General features: G+C 39.6%; 1 protein-coding gene across 2 annotated transcripts in view; it reads right to left on the bottom strand.

Moving 5' to 3' along the window:
• Window positions 1-21339, bottom strand: part of arhgef28a (Rho guanine nucleotide exchange factor (GEF) 28a) — an 89685-nt gene that overhangs the window by 25623 nt on the left and 42723 nt on the right. For both annotated transcript variants that reach the window (XM_047373531.1, XM_047373532.1), the window contains 19 exons: window positions 19461-19562; window positions 18961-19084; window positions 16941-17076; window positions 16813-16868; window positions 16661-16721; window positions 16384-16519; window positions 16183-16298; window positions 14599-14745; window positions 11746-11996; window positions 11542-11667; window positions 11331-11448; window positions 10943-11197; window positions 10753-10829; window positions 10482-10660; window positions 6853-6941; window positions 6569-6754; window positions 5256-5449; window positions 4568-4615; window positions 2261-2779 (listed from right to left, as the gene is read on the bottom strand). In XM_047373531.1, the coding sequence (XP_047229487.1) occupies window positions 2261-2779; window positions 4568-4615; window positions 5256-5449; window positions 6569-6754; window positions 6853-6941; window positions 10482-10660; window positions 10753-10829; window positions 10943-11197; window positions 11331-11448; window positions 11542-11667; window positions 11746-11996; window positions 14599-14745; window positions 16183-16298; window positions 16384-16519; window positions 16661-16721; window positions 16813-16868; window positions 16941-17076; window positions 18961-19084; window positions 19461-19562 (2920 nt within the window). The remainder of the gene's footprint in view (window positions 1-2260; window positions 2780-4567; window positions 4616-5255; window positions 5450-6568; window positions 6755-6852; window positions 6942-10481; window positions 10661-10752; window positions 10830-10942; window positions 11198-11330; window positions 11449-11541; window positions 11668-11745; window positions 11997-14598; window positions 14746-16182; window positions 16299-16383; window positions 16520-16660; window positions 16722-16812; window positions 16869-16940; window positions 17077-18960; window positions 19085-19460; window positions 19563-21339) is intronic.

Here is a 21339-nt window from a genome sequence, read left to right as displayed (position 1 = left end):
TTCCTGCATGTTTATAGGCTGGGTGAATAAACAAAATCTCTGTGCCCCAGTTTGTATCAATAAGCACACAAAATTCTTTGCATTCTCACTCAGTTAGCATCCAGGATTACCTACAGGCATTTAAAATACACGTCTAGTTGCAAGTAAAAGCAGTTTGAAAATAACCCTAATTTATTAAGAACTTTGACGGTTTTCTCTTAAATGTGGTTTGTATCTCTGTGACACATATAATGCTGTAAAATGTGTATATAAAAATAATATAAAAGCAATATAAAAACCCAAATGGTTCCTGGAGCAATAGAGGTGATGCGAATATTCACGCTGCCATTTTCAGACCAACAACAATTAAAGAAAGGAATTTACCTAAAATATAGTTTTCATGGTGTATGAAAATAATATAAAAGTTGTTTTGACTTTATTTGCTTAAGTTTTAAAATCTGTCTTAAATGTAGGACTTGATAATTTCTAGAGTTTGTTTATTAATTTCAGTAACTCAGTTCACTAAGTGAACCATTTACACATAATGAAAACACAACATTTAACATTAGAATATTACGTCAGACCAATGAAAAAACATTTTTAAATACAAAATGTGGGCTTAGTGAAAAGTATGTTTAATATGCTTGAAGGTTGTCATTTCAAAATGTACTTTTAATCTGCCAAACGAGCCTCATCGGAATGCATATTCAAATTTATTAAACATGACTGTAATTTGTGAAAAATAAACAAACAATAAAATGTTAATCTCTTTCTGTTTTGCATTCATAGCAAAGATAGACCCCAAATAATAAGCAATATATCCAGCTACAGGAAAAAAAAATTCAATATTTACATTTAACAAGGTTTTACCGAAAAAGCTGCTTCTGGTCCGCGTCCGCTGTTTTAGCATTGAAACAACTTAGTTGTGGTGTGTTGATGACTTTATCACCCCACCACCTCTAGCTTTGTAAAGCTTGTTATGCTGCATTAAACAAAAAGTGTCACCAAATATATTACAGGCATAGAGAACCTGAATGCTTGCGCCCTATATTAGCTAACACTTATTGCAGTCCAGGTAGTTCTTTTTGATATGCATACTGTGATACAGTGATATTGCAAAAATGATAAATTTGAAACATAGCATGCAGCCATCCCCTCTCTCCTGTCCAGTGTTCACATCAACAGGGCTTTTCCACTGTTGAGTGGAGGCAGCACAACTAATTAGATACGACTTGAGAGCTTGTGTGTGTGTATGTGTGTGTGTATGTGTGTGTGTGTGTGTGTCTGTGTGTGTGTGTGTCATTCGATCTGTCTCTGACCCTATGAACTACTGCCTGAGGCTAAAACATTATCAGGGAAACATTAGGACCTCCGCTGCCTCCGCTTGCTTTTGTGAGAGCAGCGCTTTTTTAATGCGGCCTCTGTGTTGACTAAAATAGATGAATGGAAATACATACAGTAAGTCTTATGAAAATCTAGCCTACAAAATAGCCCATGGTGTTGTGTGTAAATTAATTAGGGAGACAGGGAATATTGTAACCTGAGTGTGATCATTTGTCTGCGTATTCTGGTGCAGATCCATCTGCCAGCAAAGATCCATATATATGGTGCACTGAAAAAGTATTCATTCCAATTGAATGTTTTTATATTACCAGTATTTATTTATATGTTACAACTTCAGATTTTAAAATATTTTATTTAGGATTTCATGAGAATCAATTTGAGTGAATCAATTATGTTAGGCACTGTATGAGGTTTTACGTGGCAGACTAGTTTCATCATTCAAACTGCTACGACACATGAGTTTTGTTGGGGCCTAAGATGCTCAGAGAACAGTGACCCTTTGTGAACCCTGCTGCTTTTCAAACAGAGTGTCAATAATTCAAGCCCTTTAGGACACAATTAATTGGTTCCATGGGCTGCGTACCACAGGTTTAAATTATTTTGTAGAATCTTTTATTCGCAGCAGTTTAATTATCATTAATCATTAAGATGTTTATTGGTGAGCTGAGCTGCTGGAGCATGAAGACAAATGTTGCTGAAATTGCTCTTATTATCACAGCTTGTACATCAAGGCTGGCTGAGCTGCTGTGGTGGAATGAGTGAACTGGTGTAAGCTGATAGTGCTTTGAAGAAGAAGAATCTCATTAGTGAGTTCACTGGAGGAATACTGGATGAACCATGCTTCATGACACACCTCAAAAGGTCAAGAGTTTCTGTAAAAAGAATGGCTGGTGTGTTTGACATCAGCTGGAGGATCGACTAATGTGGATGACCTTACCTGCTGCACATCTAGAGGGATGACCATGTGAGGTATCACAGTGGACAGGCTGCTCTGCCGCCCATGCTTCCAGGCCTGGAGCAGCTTTTGCTGGTCCTCCAGACGCTCCCGCTCCCTCTCCACACTCCTTTGACCCTCCCTAAGTCTCTCCAGGCTCTGCTGGTACTCCTCGAGTTGATCCTCCAGCTCCTCTCTCTCCTGCCTCAGCTTCTCGGCAGCCAGTTGGCATTTTCTCTCCCTCTCCACCAGCCTGCTCTCCTGCTCCACCTGCTGACTCTCCTTTGCCTGGCACTCTCGCTCCCAGCGCTCCTTCTTCTGGCGCAGCTGCTCCTGGAGCCGCTGGGCTGTGGCCACTTCCTCCTTGCGCTTCTCCAGGTTGCGCTGCTTCTCCTGCTCCTGCAGGGTGTTTCCGCGAAGGCCGTGGAGGTGCAAGCAGTGGCCGCGGGGTGAGGTGTGCTCATTTGCTTGGAGAAGGAGCCTCTGGACCTCAAAGCAAGTGTCCTGAATGGTTACGGCAGCCTGGTACAAATAAGTAGGAAAAGAAGTCCAAGAGTTAAAAAAATATATTGGTTAACCTCATCATTTACAACCACCTGTGCATCCTCAGAGCAGGCAATTTGAATGGCAAATTGTGATGGAAATTATGATCAGGTTCAACTGGTGCCCCAGTTTCTTTCCTTGCATCCTCTTTACTGATAGAATTGTGGCTTTTGGTTCCAAATGCATGAGGGAATACAAAACTTTGAATATGAAAATTACATTGTGATCAAAACCCCAAATTCAAACAGGAAAGAGTACACACATACACATACCAAATGCAAATCCAATCACACACTCACTCTACATAAATTTACATTTTATAGCAAGAAAGGAGCGTGTGCATCGCAAAACAAAAGACTCTCCTGTGTTTCTAAGCTTAAAAAAGATCCGTGGGGAAGCGCTACTGTTGCTTGCTTCCTTTGGCTTCAAACAATCAAACACAGAGCTGTTGCTCTGTTTGCTAAACCTGGAGCTTCAGGCCTGTTTCGCACCTATCTAACTAACAAATATACCTGTTCGGTGGCTAAACATAGATGAGTACAGTCACCAAAACAGAACTTTTTGTTATAAACTCAACTCGTCGTGTTTGGAGGAAGAATAAGAACAAACATAATCCCAAGAACAACATCCCTAACGTGAAACATGGAGGTGGAAATAATTTTTGGGGATGCTTTTCTGCAAAGGGGACAAAACGACTGGACCATATTAAGGGGAGGATGGATGGGGCCATGTATTGCAAGATTTTAGCCAACAACCTCCTTCCCTCAGTAAGAGCATTGAAGATGTGTCGTGGCTGGGTCTTCCAGCATGACAACGACCCAAAGCACACAGCCAGGGCAACTATAAGGAGTGGCTCCGTAAGAAGCACTCAGGGTCCTGGACTGGCCTAGCCAGTCTCCAGACCTGAATCCAAAAGAAAATCTTTGGAGGGAGCTGACCACTGTAATTGTAAAGGCTTCTGTACCAAATATATTTTTCTATTGTATCAAACACTTATTTCATGTCATAAAATGCAAACTGATTATTTAAATATCATAGAATGTGATTTTCTGGATTTTGTTTGGTGTTGTCTCTCACAGCTGAAGTGTACCTACATCAAAAATTACAGACCTTTCCATTCTTTGTAAGTGGGAAAACATACAAAATCTGTGGTGTATCAAATACTTATTGTCCCTACTGTATTGTAGGGACAATAAGTATTTTAAAGTACCAGTACAGTATTTCCCTACTGTATTTAGTACTTTATACAAATCTGGCCTTCATAGAAAAAGAAAGTCAAGAAGAAAGCCATTGCTAAAGGAAACCCATAAGAGGTTTTATTTGCAGTTTGCCGCAAACCATATAAGCAGGTGAGACCAAAATTAAACTTTTTGGCCTACATGGAAAATGCAATGTGTGACATAAAACTAAAACTGCACATCACTCTGAACACACCATCTCCACAGTGAAACATGGTGGTGGTTGCAAAAAAAACCAGAGACCATGGAGGAGGTTCTCCTTTCAACTTGACCCTCACCTTAAAAATACAGCCAGAGAACTACAATAATTGTTTTTAGATCAAAGGATATTTATGTGTTGTTATGGCCCAGTTAAAGTCTAGACCTAAACCAAACTAAAAATGTATGGCAAAACTTTTTCTTGGTCTTTAATAATCCCAGTAACCACCATCTAAAATTATATAGACGATATGCCGTTGCAATGTGAGAAAGTTTCAAGGGGTGTGAATAGTTTTGCAAGGTGCCACTGTACGTGTAAGACTGCTCTTACCTGCAAACTGTAGAGTAGCTGAGTCAGGTTTCGGACACTCTGAGCAGACTGTTAATGAAAAAAGTTAAATAATGATGCAAGACAATATATCAATCATGTTCTTTTCACAACATTTAATATCTGAGTCAAAATTATTCAAAATTACAAGCTGGACAAGGAGTTCAAAATACATTTCACTGATGGGGATAAAAGTACATAACTAATACATCGATGCAGCAATTGCACCCCCTTCAGGCTAAATTAATCCCTACAGCATCATTTAAGAGCATGTTACCTGACAGGAGCTGATAATTAATGATTCATTTTTATCGGAGTAATTCATCTCCCATGTCACAGATGCTGCAGAGAGCAACACAACTGCACTAAAGGCTTTGGAATAAGCCTCCATATATATTTTTAATGCTGTAGAATGGTTAGAAGCTAAATGGACTTCCCTTTATTATGAGTTTATCAATAATTCAAAACATTAAGACTGAAATGTAATTCTTACAGACTGTAATAAATCATTAAGGGAACGATTGGCTGACATCTGTAAATAGGGGGAAAAAAGCAACCTGGGAGAGATTATATTACCTCTGCAGCCCCACCTTACCAGCACTACTATACATCAGTAATGAATAGATGCTGCACCTTGAAGCTACAATAAAACCTCATTTATAAACAACTATCACAAGGAATTTTTATTTACCTCAAAATCGACAGTACTCTCATCGTCAGCTGTGGACTGAAGCTCAAAAGCATCGGTCTGGCTTCCGACATCGGAGGAGTCAGATGCAGGATCGGAGAGTGTGGCGGGGCTGATGGGAAACAAGGAGTCCGAGTCCTGGCTGTGACTCGACAGAGAACGGGCCTTGGATGACAATGTTGCTTTGAGGTTTTCAGCTGCAAACAAAAACCAAAAAGAAAAACTAAACATAAAATGAAACAGAGTTTTGCTGCAAGCAAAACACACAATGGAAAACACAATTTAAGCATTTAGGGTTCCTAGAGATGTTCAAAGATCCATACTTTCCAGACTCAAACTTTGATTTTTTTTTATTCATTAAATGCATCAATACTAAGAACGTCCAACATTTTAGTCATGTCAACCAACAGCATGTACTTTGATGCACTACTTTCCAGTTAAATACAAAGCTGATAACTATTAACTTTGATGCATAAATGAGGAAAATCTTGATCTAGATTTAAAACTGCTACCTCTAATAATGACCCAGCAGCACATGTTTCTTTTTTTATGTGTCATAATACTTGCAGGAAATAAAATCATCAAAATCAAAATCTGATTTGGCAGGTAAGACCACAATGAAAACTGGAACTCGGTTTTTTGCCAGCAAAGGCCGGAGTATTTCTAATCAGGACTGGATAGTCATGCACTCAATACAGATCGCTCTAATCCCATTTCATGATCTTGTTGTTTGTGGTTGTAAAAAAAAAGTGAACATATAAACCACAGATGTATAAGTCTGTTCTAAAAGGGTGTAAAAGCCCCCATAAATTGTGAAACTGCTATTTTTTATTATAAATTCATTAAAAGATTGTACACTTTCATCTTTCAGATAATGGAACAAGCAACATTTTTCACACCATTTTCATTTTTCCATATTTATCCAGAGTTTGGACAATCAAATGAAATTTCCTACTTTTCCACATTATTCAAGACTACATAGAAACCATGTAAGTGTGGATTAATTTGGCCATATTTCAGCTACACTGGAAATGATCAAAACATGTACATAAAAAGAGTGATTTGTTGTGTACCATGTAAGTGAAATAAGGCCAAAAATTAGACTGCAGTTCTCAGAGCTATTTTTCATTACATATCTAGTAATTTATCACCTAAATTTTATTTGCAGTATATGATTTAAAAAAAATCTTTATAGCAGAATGTAATATAGCAGGTATATGTTGTAAGAATAACTTTATTATTAAAGGAAGTTATATTTTCCATTTCAACTGTTGTTGGTGAGTCTATATTGCTCCCAGTGTTATGTTCTGTCCCACCTTCTTGTAGAGCAGCAGTCAGAAGCCCAGCAGCCAGCGGCAGCTCATCTGGCTGTGGCTGGACCAGCAACCGCGGCTCCACCACAGCAGGGTCTGTCCTCCCGCTCAGAACAGAGAGCTCTGTGTAGATCTGCAGCTTCTCCTCCAGGCTGGAGCAGATCTGCTGGTCCTGACTCGTTAAGCTCTCTGATACACAGATTCAGCCAGTTTAAGCATTAGAAGGTGTCTTCCCCTCGTAGCTAAATATACACATATACATAAACAATTGCTGGGCCTGAATTTACCTTGTAACTTGAGGATCTTCTGGAAATGAGCCTCAGCAGCCTTCTCCTCTTCAGATTCGCTTGCATATTCCTCTGGCTCCTCTGGACAGCTAAGCAGAAGCAAAAAACAAAGAAGAAAATATATGTTTTTAATTAAACATATAGAATAAATATGTATTGGTAATGATTCTCTGGTTACATGTAGAGAGCTTCACAAAACTATTCAAGTACAGAAGTGTTAAACATTTTCACATTTTATCATATTTTGACAACCGTAAATTATATTTTCTTTTTCTGGATATTAGATTATAGACAAACACAAGGTAAAGTGGAAGCAATTTAATATAAGGTTTTATATTTCAATTCCAAACAAAAATCTAAAGCCTCTAAATAAAATCTAGTACAAATAACAGTCTTCATATTTCTCTTAATTAGTTAATTGAATGGAACTGGATCTCAGCATATATTTAGCTTTTCTTTCAAAGGCTTAAAGGTTTGATAGAGAACTTTGTTGAACCAACTGTATTATTAAAGAGCGTCTTTAAGGTTTTTTTTAAAGGCAGAAAACCATTATCTGCATTTGTGTGGCGGTAACATGGAATATAAAACCAGCACTGTACTTAATCTAATTCACCCAGAGTCCCAACTTGGATCTGAAAGAGTCTGTAGAGGGAGCTAAAGATTAGGATAATGTAATTAAATTTGCCAGATATTGAATGAATTATGTACACATGCCTAACTGCATGTGTACATAAGATCATTTTTAGCTATAGTTAGCATATTTCTAGAAGTTGTGCTGCTAAATATTTTATGTAATATGTCAGAGTAGATGCTGTACATTTTCAAGTTCACTTACCAGTTAGCATTTCCAAGTTTCAATACCTCTTCTTTGACCATTTCAACGAGCTGTTGAGCATGTTTAATTAGCTCTAGCTTCTGGCTCAAAACTATATGCCTGTGGGTTTTTTTTGTTTGGAACCTGTAGCCAATTTCATGTTCAGGACCTGTTGCATCCTCCTGGTGTGATCCAATGTTTTTATCAGAACTGTCAGTGATGTTTCCCTGCAGTTTCGTCAATGCCAGAAGCCCACTAGGGGCGCCATTTTTAAGCAAAGAGGTGAGGAAAGCCACTTAAGGGCAGTAGTGGCAGCTTTTCTTTTGAAATGCGAGCTGTATTTGCATCGGATTTTAGGTGTGCTGCAATGCAAAGGCTTCTACAGGTCCTTCTCAAAATATTAGCATATTGTGATAAAGTTAATTATTTTCCATAATGTCATGATGAAAATTTAACATTCATATATTTTAGATTCATTGCACACTAACTGAAATATTTCAGGACTTTTATTGTCTTAATACGGATGATTGTGGCATACAGCTCATGAAAACCCAAAATTCCTATCTCACAAAATTAGCATATTTCATCCGACCAATAAAAGAAAAGTGTTTTTAATACAAAAAACATCGACCTTCAAATAATCATGTACAGTTATGCACTCAATACTTGGTCGGGAATCCTTTGGCAGAAATGACTGCTTCAATGCGGCGTGGCATGGAGGCAATCAGCCTGTGGCACTGCTGAGGTCTTATGGAGGCCCAGGATGCTTCGATAGCGGCCTTTAGCTCATCCAGAGTGTTGGGTCTTGAGTCTCTCAACGTTCTCTTCACAATATCCCACAGATTCTCTATGGGGTTCAGGTCAGGAGAGTTGGCAGGCCAATTGAGCACAGTAATACCATGGTCAGTAAACCATTTCCCAGTGGTTTTGGCACTGTGAGCAGGTGCCAGGTCGTGCTGAAAAATGAAATCTTCATCTCCATAAAGCTTTTCAGCAGATGGAAGCATGAAGTGCTCCAAAATCTCCTGATAGCTAGCTGCATTGACCCTGCCCTTGATAAAACACAGTGGACCAACACCAGCAGCTGACACGGCACCCCAGACCATCACTGACTGTGGGTACTTGACACTGGACTTTTGGCATTTTGGCATTTCCTTCTCCTCAGTCTTCCTCCAGACTCTGGCACCCTGATTTCCGAATGACATGCAGAATTTGCTTTCATCCGAAAAAAGTACTTTGGACCACTGAGCAACAGTCCAGTGCTGCTTCTCTGTAGCCCAGGTCAGGCGCTTCTGCCGCTGTTTCTGGTTCAAAAGTGGCTTGACCTGGGGAATGCGGCACCTGTAGCCCATTTCCTGCACATGCCTGTGCACGGTGGCTCTGGATGTTTCTACTCCAGACTCAGTCCACTGCTTCCGCAGGTCCCCCAAGGTCTGGAATCGGCCCTTCTCCACAATCTTCCTCAGGGTCCGGTCACCTCTTCTCGTTGTGCAGCGTTTTCTGCCACACTTTTTCCTTCCCACAGACTTCCCACTGAGGTGCCTTGATACAGCACTCTGGGAACAGCCTATTCGTTCAGAAATGTCTTTCTGTGTCTTACCCTCTTGCTTGAGGGTGTCAATAGTGGCCTTCTGGACAGCAGTCAGGTCGGCAGTCTTACCCATGATTGGGGTTTTGAGTGATGAACCAGGCTGGGAGTTTTAAAGGCCTCAATAATCTTTTGCAGGTGTTTAGAGTTAACTCGTTGATTCAGATGATTAGGTTCATAGCTCGTTTAGAGACCCTTTTAATGATATGCTAATTTTGTGAGATAGGAATTTTGGGTTTTCATGAGCTGTATGCCAAAATCATCTGTATTAAGACAATAAAAGACCTGAAATATTTCAGTTAGTGTGCCATGAATCTAAAATATATGAATGTTAAATTTTCATCATGACATTATGGAAAATAATGAACTTTATCACAATATGCTAATATTTTGAGAAGGACCTGTACTTGTGTTTAAAATGAAAGAGGCACGGAGCAAGGAACACAGCAGAGAGGTCAGGGACAAAGTTGCGGAGAGGTTTGAAATAGTTTAAGATCATAAAATAATATCCTAAGTATTGTACATCTCGTGGAGCCAAAACAAAGCATTAATAAGTGAAGCAGCCAAGAGGCCCTTTGTAACTCTGGAGGAGCTGCAGATATCCATGGCTCAGATGGGAAATTTTGTCCACAGGGCAACTTTATCAAAAATAAAAGCCACTGTTGTGAGAAAGACATCGGTATCTCAAGTTTGCCACAAACCATGTAGGGGACAGCAAACACGGAGAAGACGGTTCTCTGGTCAAATGAAACCCAAAACTAACTGTTTGGCCTACATGCTGAAATTAATATGTGGAGGAATGCAAAAACTAAAAAGCAACCAGAACATATCACACCCCTGGTAACATGTGGTGTTGGCAGCATAGTGCTGTGGGAATGCTCTCCTTCTTCAGAAGAGACAGGGAAGCTGGGGACCCAGCCAATGTTTAGACCAAAATCCAATGGAGAAACTGGGGCAAGGCTTGGCAAGTGTTATTCACAGATGCTCGCTATCTAACGTGGCTGACCTTGAGCAATATTGTAAAGAAAAATGGGCAGAAATTTTAGGTTCTATATGTGTAAAGCTGGAAGTGACATACCACAGAAGATCTGCAGCTGTAGAAAGGTGGTTCTACAAAGCATTGGCATTAATGTAATGCACTGAAGTCTCTGAATGTAATAAAAAGTGAAAAAGATCAGGGTCTATTAACACCTTGCAAGGCATTGAAAATTACAGACATAAACAAACCTTTCTACAGTCTCTCTAATGAGCCTCATCCAGGTATTTCGTTCGTCCTTGGATGAAGTGTGGACCTCGTACATTTCTGGGCCTGCAGAAGAGGCGCTGATCAAAAACATTCCTTTCTCCTCATTCGCCACTTCCCGAACTATTAACTTCTGCAGTGCGATGACAGGAGGTTTCTGGTCCTGTAGTAAAAATGTTGAAAATTTGTTACGATGCTAATTCCAAAGATGGTCTTAATTGCGTGACCGTACAACAACCACAGCTGCATGCTCACCACAGTGGCAAATGCATATTTCTGGTCTTTTTCTTGGAGGAAGATGAGCGCATCTCTGAGGAGGAGTGCCAGAACATCTAGGACAGTCAACATAAGCAGAAAGCACTGTTACAATACCCAAATGAAAGATCATTTCCATTGTAATAACACAAACACATTAATTGTGCAGTACAGCATTAGATATTCTCACCCTTAAGACGACCAGTGGCGGTCTTCCACAGGAGCACGCCCTGGTATTTGAGGGTTTGACCTGGCCCCATCATGTCCTGCTTGCGGAAGGTGTAACCGCTCTTCAGCTTTGCCGTGCTGCGGTTCTCTATGCGGTTCCACACTTCCTGTAATTTCTGGTGGCGCTCATTTTCGCTGACTCTCAGGTCCACACCTACTATCACTTCTCGAATGTGAGCCAGTGCTTTGGAAAGGTTGGCGTGCTCCTCTGTTTCCTCTGGAAGATGATGAAGAACAACACTTAAAAAGACTGAAAGATTTGGTTTACTTGCTTAACCCCAGTTGAAGGCTGGTATATTTGGGACCTGTAGTCACTTTGATTTAACAGCAGAGGGCAGTAGCTACCTAACCTTGAGTATAGTGTAGGATCCTCTCTAGTAGCACTGGGTACTTTGTGATCCTTTGGGTTACCAGCAAAATGCACTCTGGGATCTCTTTCCGTCGCACCAAAGAGTTTTGACCTTGTTGCTTTAAAAAGTAATAACTATTATTACACTTATTACACATTATTTAACTCCACTGAATGGTAATGATGCTAATTAAAAGTTAAGACAACAATACCTTAATGAAGCTTTGAAATCTCTTGTTATGCAGCAAGAGATCTTTGAAAAAGCTGACTGCTTCATTGTGATGACTGCAGAATTCTCCATATACCTGCTTCATTTTTTCTCCATTCTCTTCTGAAAACTAAAGACAAGTTTCATTATTGCACAGGAATCTGCTAATTTGATAAGTGCAAGGGTTAGTGCCAAAAGCCAAGCTAACCTGTTGGAGCAAGATGTCTCCGATTTGCTGTATCAGGTAGTTCGTATGACCCTGAGGCTGGCCAGAACTCTGACGCCGCTCCTTCATGGCAGCAAAGAAGGCGTGGTGGAAAACAAGCAGCTGGTCCAGACAGGGAAACACCCGCTCCACAGATTCAGTGTCGAGCTGCACTTCTTCCTTCATGCCACGCCGGAAAACCTCGGCCATAATGTGCAGGGTCTGCAGGTGGTGGAGCTCAGTCTGCATCAGCTCTGTGTTTGAGGGACAACAAGCAAATGCTCACAAACACAAACTTCAACACAAAGTCACCCATCATTGGCCGTGGCCATATGTTTAGGGTCATAGGCCTGCTGAAAGGGGAACCTCCACTCCAGTCTCAAGTCTTCTGCATTCTCTATTTATTTTTCCAGGATTGCCCTACATTTAGCTCCATCCATCTTCCCATCAAGTCTAACTAGGTTGTCTGTCCCTGTTGAAGAAACACAACCCCACAGCATGCTGCTAACATCACCGTGCTTTACAGTAGGATGTTTGTGTTCTAGGTGATGTACTTATTTAGTAGTTTTCTGTCAACTGCGTGATTTACATATATGCTAAAAGATCCATTTCGATTATAACTTATCAGATTATCTTCTTCCACATGAGTGCTGTGTCCTTTAAATAGCTTGTGATAAACTCCAAACTGGACTTCCTATAAATTTCCTTCAACAAGGGCTTTCATCCTACCAAATCTTCGCAAAAGCCAAATTTGTGGATTTCACCACCAATAGTTATCCTGTTAACAGATTCTTGCAGTTCCTGCAGCGTAACTATTGGTCTCGCAACTACTTCTCTGGTTAATGCTCTTCTTGCCTGCCCTGTTTAGGTGGGCCATCCATTGGGAGGTTTACAGTTGTCCCATACACTTTGAATTTTTAAATGTGTTGAAGCGAGCTCTCTTAGATGTTCATATTGTTTTACAATGTAATTCTGCTTTAAAAATCTCCATAGCTTTAGCACTGGCGTGTCTGCTGTGTTCCTTGGTCTGATGCTGATTGTCCACTAAAAGCTAGATTCATACTAAGATTAAAATTACATGTGGATGCTGTTTACTAAAAAGCTGGTGAGAAGAAACTGGTGAAAGAACATAACTAATTTATAATCAAAGCATGCTACATACCACCAAGAGCTAATGCTAAGCTAGCCCTGGAGGAGCTCTACTGTTTCATCAGCAGCCAAATGAATAACGAACCAGACACAGCTGTGATTGTAGCTGGAGACTTTGACCATGTAGAATTAAAGGCTGTTCTGCCCAAATTCTACAAATGTATAAAGTTTCCCACTAGAGAGATCAATACATTAGACCAGGTTTACAGGAACTTTCCAGGAGCGTTCAGTGCAACACCTGGTCCTCACTTTGGAATGTCGAATCATATTTCTGTGGACCCGATACCTGCCTATAAACCCCCGATCTGCAGAACCAAACCCACCATCAAAACCATCCAGGTTTGGAGCGAAGAGGCTTGCTCAGCCTTACAGGACTGCTTTGAGCAAACAGACTGGGGATTATTCAAAGCGGACACTGATCTGGATGAATATACATAAATTGTGCTGTCCTACATCCGCTTCTGTTATACCCTCAAGAACAATCAGGATTTTTACCAACCAAAACTTTTGGGTAGACAGCACAGTGCGGACTTCGCTAAAAGTCCAGGATTGCAGCATTCAGGTCCGGAGACAAACTGTCCTACAGCAGGGCCCAGAGAGCTGAGAAAGGGCATCCAGCAGGCAAAGCACAGGTCAAACAGCAGCAAATTGAGGAGCACTTCCATAACAACAAACCACTCAACAATTGGAGAGGCATTAGGGCCATCACTGACTATAAGAATAGTGAACAACAGCTAAGCCATGATCCATCTCTACCTGACACCTTAAACAGTATCTTTGCATGCTTCAACATTTCAAGCAGCAGAAAGTCTGAACATCATCCACCATCAAAGCTGCATCAGCCTCTCATCCTTCAGGTGCATGAGGTGAGCTCCACATTAAGAAAAGTAAACATCAACAAGGCTGAAGGTCCAGAAATGGTGTCAGGTCGGACCCTAAAATCATGTGCTAACCTGCTTGCAGGTTTCTTTCTGGACCGTGTGGACAGCATAAAGTTCCTGGCCGTTCACATTTCCACTGACCTCTCCTGGACTGAGAACACCTCCCACCTGGTAAAGAAGGTCCAACAACAGCTCTTCTTTCTCAGGACGTAAAAGCGATCTGGACTAGGTTGCTCTAGCACAAGCTGCACTTTATGTAAATGCATCATGCTACATCCCTATGTACATACTTCATACTTCCCTTTAGAGATGTTTTCAGCTGCTATTAGTGCTCCAATTTTCCTCCTGATGTGCCTTATAATTTTTATTTGTGTGTTTTTTTTTTATCTCTTATTCTCCATGTTTTTAATTTTGTCTGTGCTCTACATATGTACATTCTGAATCGGGTGTCTCAACAAAAATTCCATTATGGGCCCATAATGACAATAAAGATTCTTGAAATAGGTGACTTCTGAGGGCAAATGTTTAGATTTTATTTTGAAGTAAAAGTGTAAATGGGGGTGAATACAGATGCAGGCCAAACTTTTCCTATTTTCCTTTCTTTCCTTCTATCTCCTTCTCCTTCACAATTAAGCACAGGTTTAAATGCATTCAAGTTTGTTTTGTGACAGAATATGAAAAAGCTGAAGTGGTATGAAGGGTTTTGCAACGCACTGTATGTGTCAAGAAATGCTGTGCCAAACAGTTACTCAATCTGACCATTTTTGAAAGACTTATGTGATTACAGCAAATGAGAAAACAAAACATCCCTTAAACATATGCTTACCATAAATAACATCCTGCCTCTTGACAGCTTGTTTGTCTTGCCTCTTGCAGAACTTGTGCTCTACCGTCAGACTCCATGACTCGGCCTCGTAATCAACACAATCAGCTAATATATTACTGTGGGTGTGACTATATGAGTCCACACAGTCTGAGGAGAGAGAAAAGTACACAATCAGTTTTGATCATTATTTCCTAAATGAACAGTGTTCAAAATGTCGTTTAAGGTACTCTGCTTTTAATTTTGCATTTTTCTATTCTGTTTTTCCCTGTCAGGAAGCAAGCAGCTGCATTTTGAGCAAGCACATGCAAGGAATTTCAGTGATAAAAAATTGTTATAAAGAATTATTTTTCCAAATCCTTATCAGTGAACTTATCGTATAAAGCTTAGGTTTTAACAGATTTGGATCTTATCCATAAAGCAGTGAAAAAAATTATGATTTAAAATTGGCAACTGGTGAAGAGAAAAGAAGAGTGAAACCAGAAGAAAACCCTGAGGAATACCACAAATGATTAGGGCAGCCACAGAGATATAACTACCAAACAATTGACAGAACTGTCCTTTTCCCCCTCAGTTTACTTTCCAACCATTTGACTACCTTTTGTACCAGAAAAAATGTTTTTAGATAATCAACTGGCTTTCATTTATCATCATCGTTCACATAAAGGTAATCAATGCTGAACCTTTTTGTTAAAACTAAGTGACGTTTAGGAATAGATTTTTGAGATGTACCGTAAAATTGGTTGCTGACCAGAAATAACCAATGTTTAGGTGGAACAGCCTAGTGACCCAGTAGAAACTCAAACCTCTGATCTTATTTCGGCTAGTGTACGCACCAAACCCAAGCGCTAACAGGCTACGCTAACAACAACAATGCTCTCTGGTGTGAAAGTTGTTTCTCAAGCTATTTTCAGCATTGGGAGATGTTTAAAAATTGAACCAATGGTCAAACACACAAGTGGAATAAACTGTTTAAAAGAAAATGTATTTTCTACATAGGCATGTCAGATGTTATTTCATTCAATCTGGGCAGCCTTTTGGAAATGTTATAGTTAGGGAACGTGTCTACTTTCTCTAAACAACTCAGAGACGGCTTTTTTTTACAGTTACCAATGCTAATTCTAATTTCTTATTTAAGATTCTTAGGTAGATTAAAATCTCTGGTTTGTCAGTTCTGTCCTCGTGTTAAAATAACAGTAAAAGCCTATTTTACAGCAAGTCATTTCGCTAACAAACCCAGTGCGGCATTGCCTCTGCTCCTGACAGTTATGTTTATTGACTGCTGATGACAGAAAATGTAGAACAAAATATTTTGATTGGTGTTATTTTTTATTTTTTAAGAGAAATCGGAATCCACACATTTCTATGATTTTACATAATGTTGGAACAGGTCTCTCTTAAACATTTGAATTTATTTCTCGATGAGATTTATTCAGTATAAATAAAGTCAAATAAAAATAAAATAAATTATTGTTTTGGCCAGTCAAAGTTTTACAAAGCAGGATATCAGAATTCTGCAAACGTTCATTGATGCATCTGTAATTTTTGTTTTGCTTTTTGTATCAATAAGCCTTACTGATCTCATACCGTCTCCGAAGGATGACTCATTAGAGGCAGAGGAGCCTGGAGTTGGCAGGAGCTCCTCTGAATGGTTGTTTGGCTTCAGGGCTTCAGATTCTGTCTCTGAACTCTCGATGAGCAGACTGTTTTAGAAGGCAGAACATGGGCATGTATTATAGCCAAGATCATCACGTTATTCTATGTAATAAAGTCTGATTGCTCAGAGACCTGTTGCTGTTGGGTAAGCTTCCAGGCAGAGAACATGACTGTGTCACAGTGTCCTTCCTCTCCTTTGGGGTAAGGACAGGTTGAGAAACAGAAATTGGGATCACAGAATGGGGAGGACTCTCTCTCACTGTGAAGTCTGAGGGAAAAACAGACAGAGATCTGTTGTTATATAACAATAAAATGCAGAAAGCAAATTATTTTCTGCATTAATTGCTTAAATCTGTGACCTATATGAAATCTGTAACAGATTGTTGACTTGAGTTCTGTAAAAGCTCACTCTGTGGAAGGGATGCTGTCTTGCTTTTCACCACAGTCAGGGCATACCTATCCTGAAGTTTCTAAGGAACATATAAGAAAATCTAATAAAATCTCTCATCAAATGATTTTGTTTTAGCAGAGACAGAACCACATAATCAAGAACAGACGAACCTTCAAGCATGGTGGGAGAGATTCCTTACAGCTCTTATGGACAATAGCAGTGCATCCTGAGAGAGAAACATATCTTTGATAACTTCTGTTTGATTATTTCTATGTGTTCGAGTTTATGTTTCACCCACCTGAGCAATGCAGAAGGTCCTTTCCAGAAGCTGGTTTGTCACACACCACACACAGTGTGGGTCCTAAACAGGGGCCCGTTCCAAACCGATGGCCATTCAGTTGCTTATCCTTGGCTTCTCTGTCCTTCCCTTTCCCCTTGGAAAACCATGCCAGAGACATAGGTGTCAACAGTGAAACCAAACAGACGAATAAACCTACACCTATAGTATAATAGTTGGATCAAATACAAGCTTCAGAGAATGTCTTCGTAAAGTTTAGATTTTGAGGGGTTAAATATCCCTCGTGTCTGAAGAAAAAAGAAACATGGACACAATCCCCGCCTCTTTCCACGTTATAAGCAGGTCCTCTGACTCGGAAATGGAGCAGATTGAAATCGGAGAGGGTTTCCAGTCCCTGTGCTGACTCAACAACATGGATTAATCGTTGAAAGGAAAGAGGCTGGACACCATGTTTGGTCTGTCGCTCTGACCTTGAGTTATTCCCAAAACTGTTTCCTGGTTGTCTCTCCCAGAAAACAAAAAGACAATCACATAGTTCATACCAGAAACTGGAGCTGGGAATTATAACGATCCAACATTGTTTGAATTTCCAGTGGCTTAAATACTAGAAAACAAAACTGAGACCAAAAGCGGGATTTATTTGTTTTTATTCAATGCAGTGCTCTTAGTCTTTGTCAGTAGATTAAAAGATATTTGTTAGGATTTGTTTTATTATTTGCTGATTTTGAATCCAATACTTTGTTAAAGTTAATAAAAATCTATCCCATATATATGCTTAGGGGTCTAGCAACAAAGTAAAAAAAAAAGACGTATTATATTTCATCGTTAAATTCATCACAATCCTTTTGGACATACAGCTGTATACAATCAGAGCTCCACAAACACAAACGCTGCTCCAAAAATAAACTTACTCATCAATTACGCTACTTCAGTGCACCAGTTACAATAGGTAGTGTACCTGTTGCACTGAAAAACACAGAATTATTTGGCATATTTAAAATCTGTTGAAATTCATTCAACCAAAAAAAAAATTAAAAATTCAAGCAGCAAAATTAACAATCAGAACCATGACATCAGTTTTGGGGGTTTGCAACTGTCATCAGTTAAAGTTTATCATTATCAAAATAGACAATAAACCACAATTATCATACTAATCTTTTTCTAACCCAAAACCATTAAATCATCTCCTTATTGCCTATATAACTATTCCCTAGGTCCAGGAACGGAAGTCTGTCCGACCTGTTTTCGTTGACAGGGACAAATACTTTGTCCCAATGACAACCTTAATGCTGCTCCAACACTCAGTTTACGAGGTTAAGACTATGAAGTTGTGAAAAATCATCATCTAAACACCCATCGCTTTATCACATGTTTCAAAAGACATGTCTGATTTCACAAATACAGCTACAGTCTTCAAAAAAACTCACGTCTTGCTCCTGCTGACAATGTTTTCATGTGTAGCATATTTCGGTGGGGTTTCAGATAATGACGTACATTAACATCTTAACATTTAAAGAGTGTTTCATCTGCTCTCTGTGCAGCTCTCCACCACACCAAGAGCTCTAAGCAGAGCACTGTAAGCAGAGCAGGTCATTTGACCCAGACAGACAGGCAGCTGATGCCACCAATACAGTCTCTCTATCAATGTGAACGCTATTATAAGGATTAAGGATTAAACGCTTAGATTGTTTGAGGAAACCTATATCTTGTAGATCAATAAAATAATGTGCATTGCCTACAATACAGTTTAGTGAGATGTGCACACAAAACAGACCTGTTTCATTTTTGTCATTTGGTGTGTAAATCACTGCTTGCTATTTAGAACCACAGGAACAGTAGACATAAACATAACAGACATTGAAACATAACAGACAGCGCAACAACAGCTATTAGGAGTTTAGTTTAGTCTGGGACTTTGATACTGCTCATTAAAAATGTCTTGATCGGGACGCTAATTTTATATTTTGGATTGGATCTAGACATTCCTTGCTAGGAATCTGCTTTGGGGTATTGGGCTTACCTTGTTCTTGTTACGTGTGCTGGACATCCTGTTCTTGAGGAAGCTGAAGGTACGAATGACTTTGTACTTCTCCGACTCTGCCTTGGTTGGAATGTTATACTTTTCCAACTCCTCCTCTTCAATTCTGCAGGAAAAAAATAAGAAAGTTGCAGAGATTTGTAACCCGTGATTTGGAGTGGGTGGTTCTTGCAAGGCAAACTGAAAACTCTAACCGAATTTACTAACAAAATAATGCTTTTGTTAATAAGTTATTTTAAGAAAATGGTGTTCCTTCCCTGCATTGCTGCAATGTGAAAGCAAGTAAGTGTTAGTAGAAGAGTTAAAGGCTAAAAACATGCAAAATGGTAAAGACTTGTGCATGTTACAGACTATATTTATTTTAAATTGATCTAACGCTGTTTTGAGGGTGGAGAAGGTGCTAACAGTTTGGTTTCGGGTTAGTTTCTTTTTCTGCGGGACTGTCAAGAAGAGGACAACAGAAGTCGATCCCGTACACATACTCTTTGAGAAACTCTGACAGGGTGAGATGCTGCAGGGACTCTGCCAGCTCAAGGCTGCCCTCATCATCAGCGGACTGGGCCCGTTTACGGAACCTAATCTCTCTGAAAAAGACATGGACACACACACTGAAGCTTTGTAGCAGTTCATGAGAAGCCATACAAATGGAATGAAACATATTTCTGGAAAGTGGACCCCAGAGGGAGGTGGTAAAAATAAAATAAAAAAGGACCTTAATAAGGAGCCTCGAGGTACCCCATAGTTTACAGGAGCAACAGAGGAAACTGCTATTGGATAAGTAGGACTTAAACCATTTTATGGCTGTGCCTTTAATACCAGCAGACTCCTCCAGCCTTGATATTAAAATGTCACGATCTACTATGTCAAAAGCAGCAAGATCAAGAGGAATTAAAACAGCTGAATCGCTGGAATCAGCAGTTAAAAGAAGATTGTTTTACACCCCGAGAAGTGCAGTTTCAGTGCTGTGACATAACCTAAAACCAGACTGAAACTTCTCATAAATATAATAAAACTGCAGGTTCTCTTGCAGTTGAATAAAAAACACGTTCTCTAAAAGTTTAGAAAGAATGGACAATATGGAAATAGGCCTACAGCTTGAAAAACCAGTAGAATCCAAATTGCTCTTCTTAAAGGGGACCTCTTGTGCAAAATTGACTTTTCGATTGTTTTTATACTTCCATTTGGGTCTCTAATGCTTGTACAAACAGTCCAAATGCAATATAAACCCAGTCATTTTTTTGGCTATAAATGAATGTTTTATTTTTTCTAGAAAACACGTGCTTTCAAAACTGTGCAATTGTGATGTCACAATTACACTGGCAGCTAGCAACGTTAACTGAGTCCCACCTCTGACTAGCTACTAAAGCGGAGCCCTACCCACTTGATTTACAGTAGAGGATCATGTCTAGCCAGGTGGTTTTTTTCCTTACACGCGCTTTACAATGGCTACCCTCAAAGGCAGATGTTATGTTGGCTGCAAAAAATCCGCTGTCGAATAACAGAGATTTGTGGCTTCATTTTATTTTTGAGGGCAACGTTCCATTCAAAATGCCGAAGACAGTACTAGTTTACACGAATCACTTCAACACGGACTGCTATGAGGACTTACATCAGTACACGTTAGGATTTACAGAAAGACTTAGACTGAAGAAAAATTCAGTCTGTTCGTCGCAAATCTGTAGATGACAAATGTATGGCTGTACTATTGCGCATATGCTGGCAGCAATTTTCATAAATAAGGTGCTGGCCAGAGATAGCTAATTTGCATAAAAGTGACAGAGCGCTAAAACAGCTCATTCTGAAAGGAGCTCAAAATAGGGAGAACCGATGAGGTGAAATCTCATTATCTGAGAATGATTTTGTGGGAAAAATGGAATTAACATGTTTTGTATGGACCATAAACCTATCCCAAATGTTTGAAAGGAAGTTTAATAGGTCACCACCTAAAGAAAGAAAGATGTTAAAATTTAAAATCCAGGGACCCTACAGCCCAAAACATTTCCTTCAACAATCTGGAAGAAATACTGTCGCCAGAACAATATGAAGGCCTTTTGGACTATCTCTGAAATCTGAGAGATGGACGTAGGCTCAAAAGGATCTGAAAAAGATGAGGATACAGGAGATATAGCGGGGTCAAGGGTGCAAAGGGAGGATAAAAACCTGGCAGCACTGACTTTATTAATGACAAATTTTAAAAACCTGTCACAATGTGAAACAGAAGGAGTTAGGCAGGATGAATCAATGGGATTCAAGAGGGAGTTCAGAAAATTAAAAATTATTTGAAGCTAGCTGATGTTCTCAGACAGTAAATTAGAAATAAAAAGTCTTAGCATTTTTAACAGCAGCCTGACACTGAGCCAA

The sequence above is a fragment of the Girardinichthys multiradiatus genome, chromosome 8, assembly GCF_021462225.1.
Source record: "Girardinichthys multiradiatus isolate DD_20200921_A chromosome 8, DD_fGirMul_XY1, whole genome shotgun sequence".
Classification (NCBI taxonomy): domain Eukaryota; kingdom Metazoa; phylum Chordata; class Actinopteri; order Cyprinodontiformes; family Goodeidae; genus Girardinichthys; species Girardinichthys multiradiatus.
The sequence above is the reverse complement of the archived record's forward strand: the minus strand, read 5'-3'. Positions and strand labels throughout refer to the sequence as shown.